This window comes from Colletotrichum spaethianum (genome assembly GCF_022836535.1).
Source record: "Colletotrichum spaethianum MAFF 239500 DNA, contig01, whole genome shotgun sequence".
Taxonomy (NCBI): domain Eukaryota; kingdom Fungi; phylum Ascomycota; class Sordariomycetes; order Glomerellales; family Glomerellaceae; genus Colletotrichum; species Colletotrichum spaethianum.
In genome coordinates, this window is record NW_026054771.1 from 1,594,102 (window position 1) to 1,608,978 (window position 14,877).

General features: G+C 49.7%; 6 protein-coding genes across 6 annotated transcripts; 4 read left to right on the top strand and 2 right to left on the bottom strand.

The window, feature by feature from the left end:
- Positions 1-553: 553 nt before the first annotated feature.
- ColSpa_00416 (glutathione-binding protein GsiB) lies at positions 554-1,969 on the top strand (the record flags this gene model as incomplete). The annotated part of the gene is made up of 1 exon (XM_049266628.1): positions 554-1,969. One exon carries the CDS (start codon positions 554-556, stop codon positions 1,967-1,969), a length of 1,416 nt encoding a protein of 471 aa, XP_049122585.1.
- Positions 1,970-2,298: 329 nt separating this feature from the next.
- ColSpa_00417 (uncharacterized protein) lies at positions 2,299-2,563 on the top strand (the record flags this gene model as incomplete). The annotated part of the gene is made up of 2 exons (XM_049266629.1): positions 2,299-2,526; positions 2,558-2,563. The coding sequence occupies 2 exons, from the start codon at positions 2,299-2,301 to the stop codon at positions 2,561-2,563; spliced, it is 234 nt and encodes a 77-aa protein (XP_049122586.1).
- Positions 2,564-4,806: 2,243 nt separating this feature from the next.
- On the top strand, positions 4,807-5,255 carry ColSpa_00418 (thioredoxin reductase; the record flags this gene model as incomplete). The annotated part of the gene is made up of 2 exons (XM_049266630.1): positions 4,807-5,030; positions 5,090-5,255. The coding sequence occupies 2 exons, from the start codon at positions 4,807-4,809 to the stop codon at positions 5,253-5,255; spliced, it is 390 nt and encodes a 129-aa protein (XP_049122587.1).
- Positions 5,256-5,816: 561 nt separating this feature from the next.
- On the top strand, positions 5,817-6,674 carry ColSpa_00419 (uncharacterized protein; the record flags this gene model as incomplete). The annotated part of the gene is made up of 1 exon (XM_049266631.1): positions 5,817-6,674. The coding sequence occupies one exon, from the start codon at positions 5,817-5,819 to the stop codon at positions 6,672-6,674; it is 858 nt and encodes a 285-aa protein (XP_049122588.1).
- Positions 6,675-11,317: 4,643 nt separating this feature from the next.
- Positions 11,318-12,778, bottom strand: ColSpa_00420 (uncharacterized protein; the record flags this gene model as incomplete). Its single annotated transcript, XM_049266632.1, has 6 exons — positions 11,318-11,414; positions 11,487-11,734; positions 11,788-11,875; positions 11,951-12,047; positions 12,105-12,220; positions 12,276-12,778. 6 exons carry the CDS (start codon positions 12,776-12,778, stop codon positions 11,318-11,320), a joined length of 1,149 nt encoding a protein of 382 aa, XP_049122589.1.
- An 894-nt stretch (positions 12,779-13,672) lies between these two features.
- Positions 13,673-14,234, bottom strand: ColSpa_00421 (subtilisin DY; the record flags this gene model as incomplete). The annotated part of the gene is made up of 3 exons (XM_049266633.1): positions 13,673-13,705; positions 13,728-14,054; positions 14,112-14,234. The coding sequence occupies 3 exons, from the start codon at positions 14,232-14,234 to the stop codon at positions 13,673-13,675; spliced, it is 483 nt and encodes a 160-aa protein (XP_049122590.1).
- Positions 14,235-14,877: the final 643 nt, after the last annotated feature.

Sequence of the window (14,877 nt, forward strand, 5' to 3'; positions counted from 1 at the left end):
TCTTGTTTCCTGTGAGCGAAACAATTTCCGAAAGTATTTCAAAGACATCAAGTGGTGGGAAGGGCTCTACTCCATATTGTTCCAGAGTAAGGAAAATACAATGATGTTGGTATCACACCAACTGATTGGAAAGCATTTCACGCGGTTTCATCAACATTACCTACTCTTTTCCGATGGAAGCAAACCAACATGGTTTTCGCCCCCACCATTTTCAGTATCGATGTGGTAACAGACTGATAATAAAAACCGGGATGTAAAGTCCCGCATACCGTTGTAGAAGCTCACAAAAGATGTCCACAATAAGGGTCCCATACACAAGGCTTGATGCGTATAGTACTTATCTCCGCGATCGCACCGGTTTTGTATGGACCCAGCACTACGAGCGTGGGGGCTTATCTGACCCAAGTGCCCATTGACTTCCATTAGGAATCGCTGATGGAAGTACTCACATAGGCCTATCTGATCAACAAGAACCGATATCAGCAGCATCCCAGACTCCAGTGCCGAGATACAGCGAAAGCCTCAGCACTCAAAGCAACATATGATCGCCACAATGACGCCGGAAATCTTGAACCTATCTTTGGAAAATGTCGACTTTCGCCTGCCAACCCAAGTGACAGATGACAACAGCGTCACAGCCTTGAAGAGTCTCGTCTTCGAACCTCTTCTCCGATGGCAACCGTACGGCCATGTCAAACCCGGTCTTTTTGACCGCTGGGAACATTCTGCCGACGCCCGCATATGGCATTTCCATATCCGCAACGATGCCGTATTTCACGACGGAAAGTCATGCACAGCAACCGACATAGTCAGCTACATCCTTGGCCTTCTAGACTCACGGGATTACTTTGGCATGCGTTGGAGCTACAGCCGCTACTTTGCGCAAACCAAATTCTCAGCCGAGGACGACCAGACTATAAAGGTTGTCAGCTCGGAGCCTTTTGCAGACATTTTGGGTGTGTTCTGCGAGTTCTGGCCATCACGTCTTGACAAAGATGGCAAGCCAGTCATCGGGACCGGTCCTTTTCGTGTGATTGAGTTTGAGCGCCAAGATGGCCTCGGAAAAGCAAAGTTGCAGCGGCTCAATCCAAATCGACAGAACACTCCACACATCATCATAGCCTCGACAGAGCCGTCTGCAGCTAAAAGACTCCAGCTGCTTCGTGATGGTGAGGTGGATGCTGCCCTGAATCTTGAACGAGTGGAGAGCTTCGATCTACTGAATTTTGATGATTCAGTCAAATGGGGGAGGGTTACTAGCACACTCTCAGCCATTTATTATCTCAATTGTACTGAGGGCATCTTCACCTCGCCGAATGCACGTCTTGCTGCCAATCTCGCTATCGACAACGAGGCACTAGTCAAGGAGGTCTATCGTGGGTTTGCATCACCATCTGCCACCATCGTCAGCCCCTTCCATCTTGGCTTCCCGAAGTCGGAATTGGAGCCAATTCCCTATGAGCCCGCTAGAGCTCGGGATTTACTCAAAGGCTTAGACACAAGTACGTCGTTGGTGTTGAGGACACCGACCTATATGCCAGAACACGCGCAGAAGATCTCCGATTTCGTGGCATCTTCGCTGAGGGCCATTGGATTAAAGGTTGAAATTGAGGTCGAAACTAACCGCCCCGAGTATGCACGTCAAATCGGCCTTCAGAAGCAGATCGGCAGCCTGGCTCTATTTGATTCGACACCCAACAGCACATTCAGGGTACTAGATGACAAAGTTTCGAGCTCTTCTCATGCTACTTGGTGGCTCGGATATCACGACGACGAGGTCCAGCGATTGATCCATGAGGCGAGAAATATGGTGGAGTACGATGATCGAGCAACGGTATATGCGAAAACATTGAAGAGGTTACAGGAGAACCCTCCTTGGCTGTATATAGCGCATCCTGAAGTTGTGTGGGCGACGAACCATGAAGTTGGTTTACAAATCGGGCATTCTGGCATCCTTACACTCGAATAGGAGGGACACTATGGTCTCCCAGCGAGCATCAAAAACAGTTACATCTGTTACTGTAGCTTTGAGAACAATCTAGAGTATACTCATGCCTTTGGGCTTAAGTCTATTAGCTGAAACTGGAAATGTAATTGGTGCACAGCTTGAAAGATTTGGATCTTCGAGCATCACTTTCGTAAAGAGCAACCATCCACTCTCGGCGGGTGTACCTTGGCTCCCCTTGCATGCGGAACCTCCGCCTTGGACTCGAAAGCATGGATCCACCAGTCGGACAGTTCGGTATATATGACCGGCCGATCGCGCAATACACCTTCGAAACTCAACCGATTTTCACCATGGAGACAAACACGACCCAAACCTTTCAACTCCAACAAGCAGCTGGTGAACGATTTGGCAGCGAGGTTTTGTTGACTCTGCCAAATGGAACGACCATCGACCTGGCCACTGGCTATATTCCACTCCTTGCGCGGTTTACTTTTGAGGACAAAGCTGCCAAAGGCTTACGAAAGCGCAAAGCAGGTGAAAAGCCGGAGCCTCCCATTTACTACTCCGCCCTTGAGTTGGTACGCGACCATCAAATTCTACTCTTGACAGGACTGAGTGGCAGTGGTAAGACGACATTTGCGAAACACCTCTGCTTTCGCCTGACGTGTAAGGATTTCGACTCTGCTCAGCTACTGGTCCGCAATGACTTCGGCGACAGTAGGGAAGAGGCATGGAATTCCAGGCAGACCCTGCCTTGCTACTTTACGCTGGACAACACACATTCTCTGGAGACACTGGTTGGCATCACAATTCCGGACATGATCCAAACAGCTTCAACCAAGGGAATAGACTTATTGATCGCAATTGATGCAGTTGATAGGGATGGTGATGCAGCGCTGCGTCCTCTAAAGCAATTGCTCCCGTTATTCCAAGAGCATGGAAACCATAAACTTCTCTTGCTCGGGGATCCAAATGTCTGCAATCGTTGGATCTTGCCTTCCGAGGTAGTCCGACACGACTTGCTACCATTGTTGGAGTCTCACAGGCGGCAGGCAGTTTCAAAACATATGGGATCCAAGCCGTCGGAAGTTTTGATTGCAACGGGCGCTGCTGCGAAGAAACCAGCCTTATTTGCGCTTGCGCTTCAAGCTGAACATCGTGGTGACCAAGCCGAGGAACTCCTTGATTCATGGCTGGAAGCCATCTTTTCAAAACCAGGCGCCACTCGAACTTTCGCCGAAAATGCATATAACCGCATACGCTACGATCAAACTTCCCCGGCGCCAACCAACTGCGTCTCACCCGCGGCAACTGATCATCCGGCGGTGTTCTGTGACGCTGTCCAGCATTTACTAGCTGCCCGACACTTGGCGGATCTACCTCCACATGTCGCTGTTGAATTATTTCGCCTACAGACTCTGGCTCATGCTCCTATCATACAGAGCTGCCTGCTCCGTTTGAGTTCCTCAGGTCGCCCAGATGGCCTTGTCGAGGGTCTTCTCGACGGCTCACCAACCGAAAGCCAACGTGGCGCCCTACTTGTGGCAGATCTTGTCGGAGAGGCGAAGAGGTTTCAAGACAAGATAGCCAGTGCGATGCTACATATCGTCGCAAAAGGAACACTGTCGGCTAGTGAGCGAGAGAAAGCTGGCCGTATACTTTCGAGGCTTGGTGACCCACGAGATTTGGCATCCCTTGCAGAAATCCCTGCTGGAAGCTTTCTCATGGGTTCACAAAGTCACCCGAACTCACAGCCTCTTGGAAATATGACTCTGGAAAGCTTTCGCATCGGTATATACCCGGTTGTGGTCAGGGACTATCTTGTCTTCATCCAAGAAACGGGTCGTGAATGGGTGAGCATGGACGGTGCAGACTCCGACAGATCAAATGCACCAGCAACGGACCTGACGTGGCACGATGCAAGAGCATATTGTTCTTGGTTGACTCTCCGTTGGCAAAACATTGGCAAAATTGGCTACCACGAGCAAGTGCGCCTTCCGACAGAACCAGAGTGGGAGCGGGCAGCTAGGGGTAATCAAATTAACACTGAGAGTGACGCAATCGTTTACCCTTGGGGTACGACATGGGATGATCAAGCGGCAAACAGCGAAACAACAGGCCTCAATGCGACATGCGCGGTTGGTCTGTTTCCCAAAGGTCGCTCACCCTATGGCTGCTTTGACATGGCGGGACACATATGGGAGTGGTGTTCGACTCTTTGGGGCGAGGATATGGCCACTCCATCCTTCCAGTATCCATGGCAAGGTGATGGCAGAGAGGCACTGGATGCACCTGAGCAAATTCGACGAGTGCTGCGCGGAGGGTGCTTCTCAAGTCCAAAGGTCAAGGCCAATTGTACATATCGCGGCAGCCTCGAGCCATCTGGATTTTGGCGGGGAAACGGCTTTCGTATTGTTGTTGCTCCTATAGTTAAGTAAGCATCTTATCCATTAATAGAACGCCCTTAGCCTTTATACGCTTGTCATCCACTGGATACATCATCTCTGGTATGAAATGCCGAAAATTGTTTTGATCAACTTTCAATTACTAACTAGGCGCCTCCTCGGCCAATTACAGAAGAGAATGCCGGTGTTCGCCGGATCTCCACCTCACATACTCCGGCGCGATGGATCCATCCTAGACCGGTGTCGGAGGCATTCAGGATCATGCGCCGGGTAACACCATTATGGAATCGGATCGCGCCATTTAGTCATCATTAGAACTCTGCTAGAAATCACGTCGAATTAGATATCAACGTGCCGCATAGTCCTGCTGCAATCACAGCTGGTTATTTGGCGTGTTGGCACAGATTTTCCCTTTCTCAATTGTCAGTGGACCACTAACAATAACCTCCAACCATGCCCATCAACACCCGCTTCACGCTGCCGAAGGCGGCGAATGCGCTTATTTTGCCAGAGACCCCCACTGCGGCGTTTTTTATCACGTTCACCACTTCCGACCACCCGGACACTGGGGAGTCATGGTGCCCTGACGTGAGAGCCGCTTTACCGCATATCAAAGCTGCCTTCTCAGCGGACAGTGCACCTGAGATGGCTTTCGTCGAGGTTGGCCAGAGGCCGGAGTGAGTGGCTAATCCAACCCACTACCACCAAGTGGGCATTCGCTAATCTAGTGGAACAGGTGGAAGATTCCTACAAATGTTTTTCGAACCCAGTGGAACGTGCACAATGTGCCAACTATTGTGCGGTATCAGCGCCTGGATGGTGAAGTTAGAGAGACAGGGCGCCTAGTCGAAGCCGAGATTCTAGATGAGAAACGTCTCAAAGAACTCATCAACGAGTACTAACTGCACAAAAATAACGAACTGTTGGTTTCATGCAGAAGCTGGTCGCGGCATGTAAGCTTTTGGGCGCTGTGTGCTTGTCTTGGCAAAAGCTTGCCTCAATTGATATGGGCTCGAGAGCGATCAAATGTTTGCTTTTTCAACTAATAGGAGAAAACTTCGTCATCAACCACGCTAGTTTTTCTCCGTGTCTTAGGCAGCAGCGTTCAATATGTCATTGTTGTTTTGATTTTCGCCAAAGTCCCAGGCTATTGCGGTCGCCTAGCACCCTTTTCGTACTAGCTCAGCAAGCCAATCTCGCTCCCCAATGGTTGCTGTCTACTGGTGCTGAAATTCAGGGGCACAGCGAATTCTTTCGGGAAAAGGAAAGAAGAAGAACATCGCTGATTGCCCGGCTCTGGTGTCTTTCGCTCCCCATCTTCATTCTGTCGTTCTCATGCTAATGTTCTTGTCATCCTTTAACTTTCTTCTCTTTATTCATCGTATTCGACCTGATCTGTCATTGTCCCTGTCATTCCCAATTAGCCACGATCTGTCTCGAGGCCTCTAGGTTTCTAGTTCACCATGATCTCATCTACACTTCTAGGCCCATTGGGCGTCTTGCTAGCTGGCGCATCAAGCGCCGTGGCGTTCGAGAAAATCAGCATTCAGTCTGCCGTCAAGGCTAACACTGAGGTTGAAGTCACAATCAGCAACGATATTTCCGACGGAGCCAGCTCTTTCGATGCCGGCTTCACCAACTACAACCTCTACCTGGCGACGACACCGCCCGGCTGGGGTACCGGCCCCGTATGCCTCTTGGCCAACGGGACCAAAATTGACGTTACTTCCCTAAAGGTTACAATCCCCGCCGACGCTGTCCCTGACTCTGCCGATCTCATGATCACAACGGTGGAATGGAACTCGGATCCAAGCAAGGACGGCCCATCGGGATTCGAGTATAGCAACGAGTTCACCTTTTCCGGGGGAACAGCGGAATGGGGCAAGACTGAACTTGACGGTTCTTCGCTGGGCGACATGGATCGCATCCCATGCTCTGCTTACGCGTGCGCCCGCAAGTGCAACGACAAGTACTTTGACGAGAGAAACAAGACAAGCGACGATCCCAGTACCTACAAGAACACGTACGAGTGCGTCGCTGCGTGCCCGGGCACCACTTTCCCTTCGTGGGATTCTGTCATCAACGACAACGGCGACGGCCAGGGCTCGGGCTCCAGTGCGGGTCCATCGGGAAGCGCAACGGCTCCTGCTGCATCCGCGACAGCTTCGACGTCTCCAACCGGTCCATCTTCGTCGAATCCAACATCCTCCACGCAAACTGGTAGCTCGCCTTCTCAGACTCCCAATCGGGGTCCTCAATTGGCCGTGAAGATGCCAGGTCTTGTGTTGGTTGGTCTAGTTATATTGTGTATGCTTTCTTAATCCCAGGAAGATGCTTGTGCTGTTCAAGTCCTGTAAAAGGTAGCGTCGATGTACTAGCAGTCCTTCCTTGTCGATTCCGTTTTCAGATGGGTAATTATCCGCTCATGCAGTATCGAGCTAGATTATTATTGAATACACTTGGTCGGCATTAGACCTGTTTTTGGTGATTTACTCGCTCAGCATTTAACCATGACTCCACACCGATATTGCTCGGCTTGTTAAGTCAGGCACATTGAAGTGAACCCTAGGCTTCGCGCGATCACTAAAAATAGTACTGATTTCCATGCCAATCCATCTCCGATATCCCAATATGATCCAAGCGAGGCTTTCGAGTTTAGTAGAGCTCAGAAGTATATTTTTCTTGGCAAGACCTTTTCTGAGTCATTTGAGGAGGCTCCAGAGTCTGCCTGGGTGTTGCGCTGACTTAAGCCGCGGCCGGCAATGAACCGAACAGAAGTAGCGAGTTCGTGAGGGCGACTTTATTTCTTTATACAGCTTACAGAGCCTGCGCGTTAGCACTTGCCTCTAAGTTCTCGATAAACTGTATATTTTCTGCTGCGTGAGCACATCGGCACTGCAGTGTGAAGTAGAGCCAACCAGAAGTTAACAATCGGAACTCATTTCGGACCGACGCATGGCAATTGGACGTTCGTGGGAGAAATTCCGGGTCAGCTATAGACTTTCCCTACAGTGACACTCGCTCATAGTGATAGGATAACGCTAGAGTTGTATGGCGAACGGTCAGTACATGCGTTACTCTCTCTACAACCAATAAGTAAAGAAATTCACAGACAGGATCATTATTTGTAGAGCCAGGTCTTGGCGGTAGTGGACAAGAGACATTGTAACTATTGACTTAAGTTGACGTAGCAAGACTGTTGATGACATGACAGAATGGTTAGGTATCTGGTGCAATAAGCTGAAGAAGACACAGACAAAGATTGCGCCAAAGGAACATAGTATCAATAGCAGAGCCTTGGGATTCTCGAATGTGAATCATAGTCAAATCAATACAGCTAGTTATATGAAAGTTTAATTTTGGCAAGAGCTCCCTAGGGTGACGATTTTGCCTTAAACTAATGAACCTTATTCACGATGCTGCCCAAGTACCCATCCTGTTCGGGCGCACATCCGACGGGCCCCTCGAAATAGCGGGAAGAGTGACAAATCACAGTTCGGTTTCGCTCTCGCCCCTACGGCAGTACGCTTATGTGAGCAATGTCTCCGTTTATTCGGCCGCATAAAACCTAGCGGAGCCCAAACAGCTGCCCCCGTCTCCGATTTGAGCCCGTGCGTGCTGAAATCCCACGGATTCCGCGGCTGGTAAAAACAAAAGACTTGAAAGATCCGGAAGGAGAAGGGAAGCCACAGCCGCATGTTGTTCGCAGTTCGTGTAGTCAAACACTCTTGATAACTCGTCCCAGAATAGCCTCGCTCGGTCTGGAAGGAATATCATGGACCTGGAGCCACACACACCAAAGACAAGCATCATTCCGAGAGCGGTAAGTCCCGTCCCGGAACCGCCTCCGGCGCCGCGAATCTAATGACGCTGACCACTCTGATCCTCCTGCAGTGTCATAACTGTCGGATCCGCAAGGTACTTAGGAAACTACATCTGAATCCCTTGTTCTGGCGGACATCTCGGTCCCATCGGGGCTCGGGTACGGTCCGGGGGTCTTGCGTGTCCACTTAAGACTTATTTTAGTACATCCGTTAAACTAACAGTTAGAGTGTTAGACACGGTGTAATCGAGAGGTTCCCTGTTCTAATTGTGTCACTTCGAAAATACTCTGCCGTCCAGCGGGTAGATCGGTCGCACAAACACAAAAACCAACTGTGGACCGAACAGACAAGTAAAGAGACGATCAATAGAGGGTGCAACTCTAGAGCTAGAGCTGACATTGGTGCAGTAGCTTCAATGAAGGATGCCCAACTATTCGACAATTGCACGAGAGACTAAACGCTGTCGAAGAAGCTCTTAAAACCCGAACTGAACCAGATTCCAACAGAACGAGATCATCTTCGACGCAGAATATCATCCCAACGATAGTTGATGACCCGGTATCTCATCACTGCCTGTGGGAAGACTACCAAGTGTCATATGAAGGAAACTCATCCTTCAGGCAACAAACCTTATTTGCAAGCCAAATCGAAGAGCTCAGGATTGAAGAGGCTCAACCCCCCGGTGTCGTGGATGAGGTGGCCACTTTGCGGGGAATCTGCCACAGGCAAGAGGCACCGCCGGACACAAGTTCCAACAAGAAGGTTCGTCAGCCTCACACATCTAAAGGATCTCAACCACAGGTGCCACCATCGGACTTCGTAGTCCGCCTTCTTCGTACAGTGACAGGTGAGTTTCAACGGCTTGATTCAAATGCCTGTCTGAATGCTAAAGGATGCTGCAAACAGACCATTCAGTATTGTTCCTATTTTACGCAGTAGAGAATCGCAAACAAGTGGAAGATCTATGTCAAAGAATATATTTCTCTGCTGAGCCGGTGACGATTGGGGAAACCACTCTTCTCCATGGTTATCTCTCGGTCCTGTTGAGGGATATCGACTTCGCGGCACATCCCGAGTTCAGCCGCGAAGAAACAGATCGCTACTATGACCTATGCGATTCCAATTTCAAATCAGGCGTTGAGACGTACGACGTGATGGCGGTGCCAACGTTCGAGCATACACTCATACTGTCGATAGCGGCAAGTTCTCGCCCTTCTTCTCTCCCCTTTTTCCATTTGGTTGTTGTCTTCTTCTATGTTCTTTATTGTTTTCCCTTACTACTTCCGTATGATAGGCTTTTCTGATATGAAACAGGCGCTGAAAGCACAACAGGACGGAAACCTGCCGCTACAGTGGAGTCTGATGTCTGCCGCCGCCAGACATATTCTAGCACTAGGGTATCACCGAAAAGCAAAGCTAGCCGCTTTAACGGTACAGGAGGCTTGTAGGGCACGGCGGCTTTTTTGGCACGTCTACCTCGCTGACCGCAGCCTGACACTTTCCCAGGGGAAGGCAACAATCATCCAAGACATGGATGTTGACGTGGAGCCTTTCGAGATCTCCCAAAGACCGGAAAGAAGACCCTGGGATACGACGTTCAGTGCGTTCATTGAACTTGGCAGGATTCAGTCGAAGATCTATGAGGATTTGTATTCGCCAGTTGCATCAAGTTCCAGTGAGGAGGAGAGACGGGCAGTTGCAGGTCACCTCTCTAAGCGGTTGTCGCAATGGTACAATTCATGGCGAGGTGTCGATTACACCAATGCATTTCGCCGAGAGTTGTTTGAGTTTACTTTCGATACTTCTGATGTCGTTTACTACTCCATCTTGACCTTAACACACCGTGGCGCAAGCTCGTCCAATTCCGCTAGTGGTATTTCGGAAGAGTGCTTCGATGCAGCCCGGAAAGGATTAATGGCACACGCGGCTGCCTATACCCGGTCTGCCTCTGGTGGTTATGCATCTCTTTTCTCTTACGCTGTTTGGTAAGTCCACACACTTTCGTTACCAGGCGTGATACTGATGACACGCAGGACACATCTCTACGCATCCTTCACCCCCTACATCATAACATTCCTCCACTGCATCGGCAACTCAAACCTTGAGGATCTAGATCTCCTTCGAAGCGCCCTTAAAATCATCGAAAGGCTCAGTGGGCTAGTGGAATCATGCAAAAGTCAGCACGACTTATGCCGGGCGCTCTACCGCATTGCTGAGGCCTACATTATAGCCAAAAAGTGCCATCCATGTGTAAACACACCACTGGATACAGAGATTCATTTACCTTTACAACAACCGACTATTGATAGCTGGTCCTGCTTTGAGCCTAACATGGAGCCAAATGCGTTCTCCGAACTTCACGTGGATGATTGGAACGGGAACTACATTGGTCAAATGTCATTTATGTTAGACAATCAGCTAGGGAAGAAGGACCACTAGAAACGGCTTAGCCCTGAACTAAAAGCCTCTCCTCTCCTTCTTGGGCTAAGCATGATCGCTTTGGGACCATCTTCCGCGCGTATTTTCAAGGCGCTGTGAAGGAGAGAAATACCTGACACACGTATCGCGCTATTCCTGTGTAGAAACGACTTGAGGTTGGTGACTTCTTATGCCAAGCATGGCTGCATTGCCATACGTTCGGTTAATTCAGTGTTCTCATCGTTCTTAGGTAGGGGTTGTCTCAAGCCATCCAATGCTACAGCAAATGTTTTGATCTCTTGACTGAAGAGTAAGGCCGGCCTTTGCAAGCCTATGCTATCATGAACGATTGATTGATGATTTTCAGTATCATATTTCTTTTGAATCAGTTATGTTTGCTGTTTTCGAAGTACTCTGGGAGATCTCTTAGAATCCTTCGGTTTACTCTGTGTGAAGGTAATAATTGATCAAACCCAGAAAGAGTACTAGCACGCAGGTGGATTTGGTTTCAAAATCACACTCTCAAAATTCTTTCATACGTTGGTATCTCCGTTACAAGTATGTCAAAGCGGTTCATCTCTGTGGATGACTGGGGTAAGATTTTAACTGGCTCGGTTTTCGTACTTCTATCTAAACCTCTAGTTAGTTTTCTGAGCTCGTTTCTCCTTTGTCCTGAGCTGTTTACCCATGTTGTAAGACAATCTTCATAGCATCGAAGACATTCAATACTGGCCCAGAACCTCGATCGGCGTGGTGAATGCTACCCAGTTGTCCGAGTACGAGGGGTTGCCAAAAGGCTTCAAGGCGGCATATCTCAATCTGTTGAAAGTAGTCAGTCATCGATTTCGTGTCAATATAGCATTAGTCTTTTCACTGTGCAGGACGACTCACGTGTAGTTGCCAACTGCAATCTGACTCCCATTCGCCAACTTTCCGAACCACCAATTCTCAAAATTGAAATTGCTTCTTGCTTGGTTGATCTTTGGAAAGGACAGCGTATCATCAGGATCCCACCTGCTCGGGTCAAAGAATGGTGCTTGTCCAGAGCCGACCCAGTAGGGACCAGACCCAATATAGCTTTTTTCGCCAACGATCGGTGGGTATACCCATTGTCTCTCAGTCCATCCTTGATCGAATATCTATTAAAATATCAGTCTGAAACTATGTGTTCTAGGCCACCGAAGAATCTTACATCCCATCTGAGCTCTCGTGTGCCCCAGATGATGTTATGGAAGATCTTTGGAAAGTCTTGGACACCGAGAGTGAGGTTGAAAGTGAATCTGCGTATGAAATATAAGGTCAGTCTCTTTACTAGCGTATAACGCATGCCACTTTGTGAATGTGGGTTTACTTACGAGGTCTTTCCTCTGATTGCAGGATCGCCGCTCTCAATATAAGGGAAGCCATTACGGAACAGTGGCGTCAGTTCCTTTCTCAAATCGGCCGCGGCACCTATAGTATTTAGTTGTTACGGAGATTCTACCGCAGACCGTCAATATTGCCACCTACCTGCATACGGAACCGAGAGCTCTTCATCATTGTCTCCTGAAACAATGATTCTGCCGCTGTACAACGGGAGTACTGCCGCATTCCAGCCAAGCGTATCCGGGTTCTTGAAGCTGACCCTGAATCAGGGATTAATAAATATTACAATGTAACGCAGACACATTGTGAACTCACGAGACTGTCTTGCCTTCACCGGGCTTCAGAGTGAAGTCACCAGGGAGGCTGATCTCAGCTGCCAACTTCCGAGGAATCAAGTCGCTGAGAGTCTTAACCTGCTTGTCTTGACTGGCGCTGTTTGAGAACAACGTCTCGACACCATATGCATCTTGTGCCGAGAGGTGATAGGTCACCTCCTCGGGCCCTCCGTTCTTGACAGTAATGTCGTGGTACCTGCTGAAGTAGCGGGTATCATTCAGAGCAATTGGTACAAAGTCCAAAGTCGTGTTTGAATGAAGCAGCTTGAATGCATCCACCAGCCCGTTACCGACTTGTGGGACAGGCGCCGGCAACTCATAATACTCAGAGAGGTGGTACTTGAGTGGGCGAGCACTGGCGATGATCTGCTTGTTGAGAGCCAAAGCAAAACTCTTCCCGTGGATCTGGCGTCCTCCAAACGCGCTGATGTACAGGGCTGCTACTCCGGCAACATATGGGCAAGACATAGAAGTGCCGCTCATGGTCGTCCAGCCGTGGTTGAGGTACGTACTGTAAATTGAGCCGCCGGGAGCCGTAACGTCTGGCTTGACACTAAGGTCGTTGAGGAGCCCCCAGGATGTGAAGGCGGATGCTCGGGTCGTGTTAACAGATGGCGCGTCGGCGGAAGCGATGGCGAGAACATTTTTGCCGGACGATCCGCTGCTCGAGTAGAAAGCACCCTGTGACCCAGAGTTGGCGGCGGAAATTGTCACAACGACTCCTTGTTCGACAAGTCGGGATGCAACTACAGCCCAGGCTTCCTCAGCCCATCCACTTGAGCCCCCTATACTGGAGGTAATTATGTCGACCTTGGATTAATGTCAGAAAAGGAACTCGGGATATGTATGACCAAAAACCTCATCGAAGGCGTCACTGGCCAAAAAAGATGAAGATGCAATGTACTCACACCGTCGTCATATGCCTTCAAGAAAGACTCAATCAAAGTTGCAGAATCCGTCGAACCCTAGAGGCGATATTCAGCGCTTGCAATCCAAGAACCTGGAGCCCTCGATGGTAATATGTTTTACCTGTCTGGAAATAACTTTGTAGGCATAAAGTGTCGCCTCGGGTGCTACACCGGTGAAACTGGACACGACTTGTCAGGCAAAGTTTCCTCCCTCAAGACGCATTATGGGAACCGACTTGTCTGTCTTTCCAGAAATGATACCAGCGACATGGGTTCCGTGACCCAGCAGATCCAAAGGGTCAGTATCCGGCTCCTTATCGTACCCGATGGAAGGCCAGTCTATGCCAGTGATTAGTGTCATACCGGGCGAAGACTTGAAGATTTGATGGTGTCTTGATTACACTGATCGCCAACGAAGTCATATCCGCCAGCAACCTTAAAGCTTCCTCCAAAGCCTCCACCGAGCTGCTCAGTTATCAGTCACTGGGTTGAGCTCTGGACTCTACGGGGAAGTACCAACTTACAGCATAGTGATTGTACCAGATGCCGGTATCAACAACGCCCACCTTGACACCCTTGCCGACAATCCCCTGCTCATGCAGCTTGCTCACGCCCGTGACGACGTGCGCAACAGACGGAACTGATTGGAGGTCGGCGTCGGCCGGGGCAGAAGGCTCGAGATATGCAGGGTTGTTCGGCCAGACACTGATGATGTCCGGCAGACCAAGCAAGCTGTCGAGGTTCAAGTCGGTAACCTCAACGCTGGCGCCATTGAAGACATCGCTGTCGAAGCTCTTCACTACCTTGACGCCGTCCCTCGAAACAAGAGAGCTGCGTTTACCAATTGTGCCCTACACCCAATCATCAGCAAGATGAGAAGAACCTAGCTTACGACTGAAGATTCGTACGGCTGCGTATTCGACAATGTAGCTCTTCGCCAAACGGACTGCGGTCCCGTCAAGACTGCCCTCTTGCTGGGCGGCAATCGCCCTCGCCAGTGCGAAGGCAGCGGTAAATCCCCACGCCTGCATTTTGTGTCTGACAAACAAAGGTGTTCTGGAGAGACCCGAGATTAGAAGCGGACCTCTTCAGATGCTGCGCGGGGGCATCGCGTATTCGAGGCATCACGACCCAAGGCCGGAAACATTACGCGATTTTCCGGTCCCGTTGCAAATGATAGCCTATTACAAGTGTTTTTTACTGCCTAAATCGTGCAGGAAACGTGGTATTGAGACCGACATGGGTTACCTGCCGTATTCGCTGGCCGATCACACGGATCAGATATTGGACAGCAGGGGTAATCGAGACAGATACCCGGACATTAGTCTTGACCATGCAGGTTTGAGAGCATATAGCGACAAATGCCCTGGCTTGCACTCCCAGATGAAGTGATTCTTTACCATGGTCAAGACGGTCATTTCAATCTCGTATTAGCATCAGCACTATGGGGACAAAAGGCATGCAGCGTTGCATCGCAAGGCGGTTAGCTGCACCAAGACACCGTTTGACCTTCCGGCTTTGGCATGTTGCGCTTACCTGCAGCATTGCGTGCTGGGGTTATTCTACTCGCAATAGGCGATTGTTGAGCAACTCTTCTTCACAGTACCCGCAGTTGAGGAGAATCCCATTCACGGAGGGAATCTTACCGCTATATACACACAATTCAGTGCATGT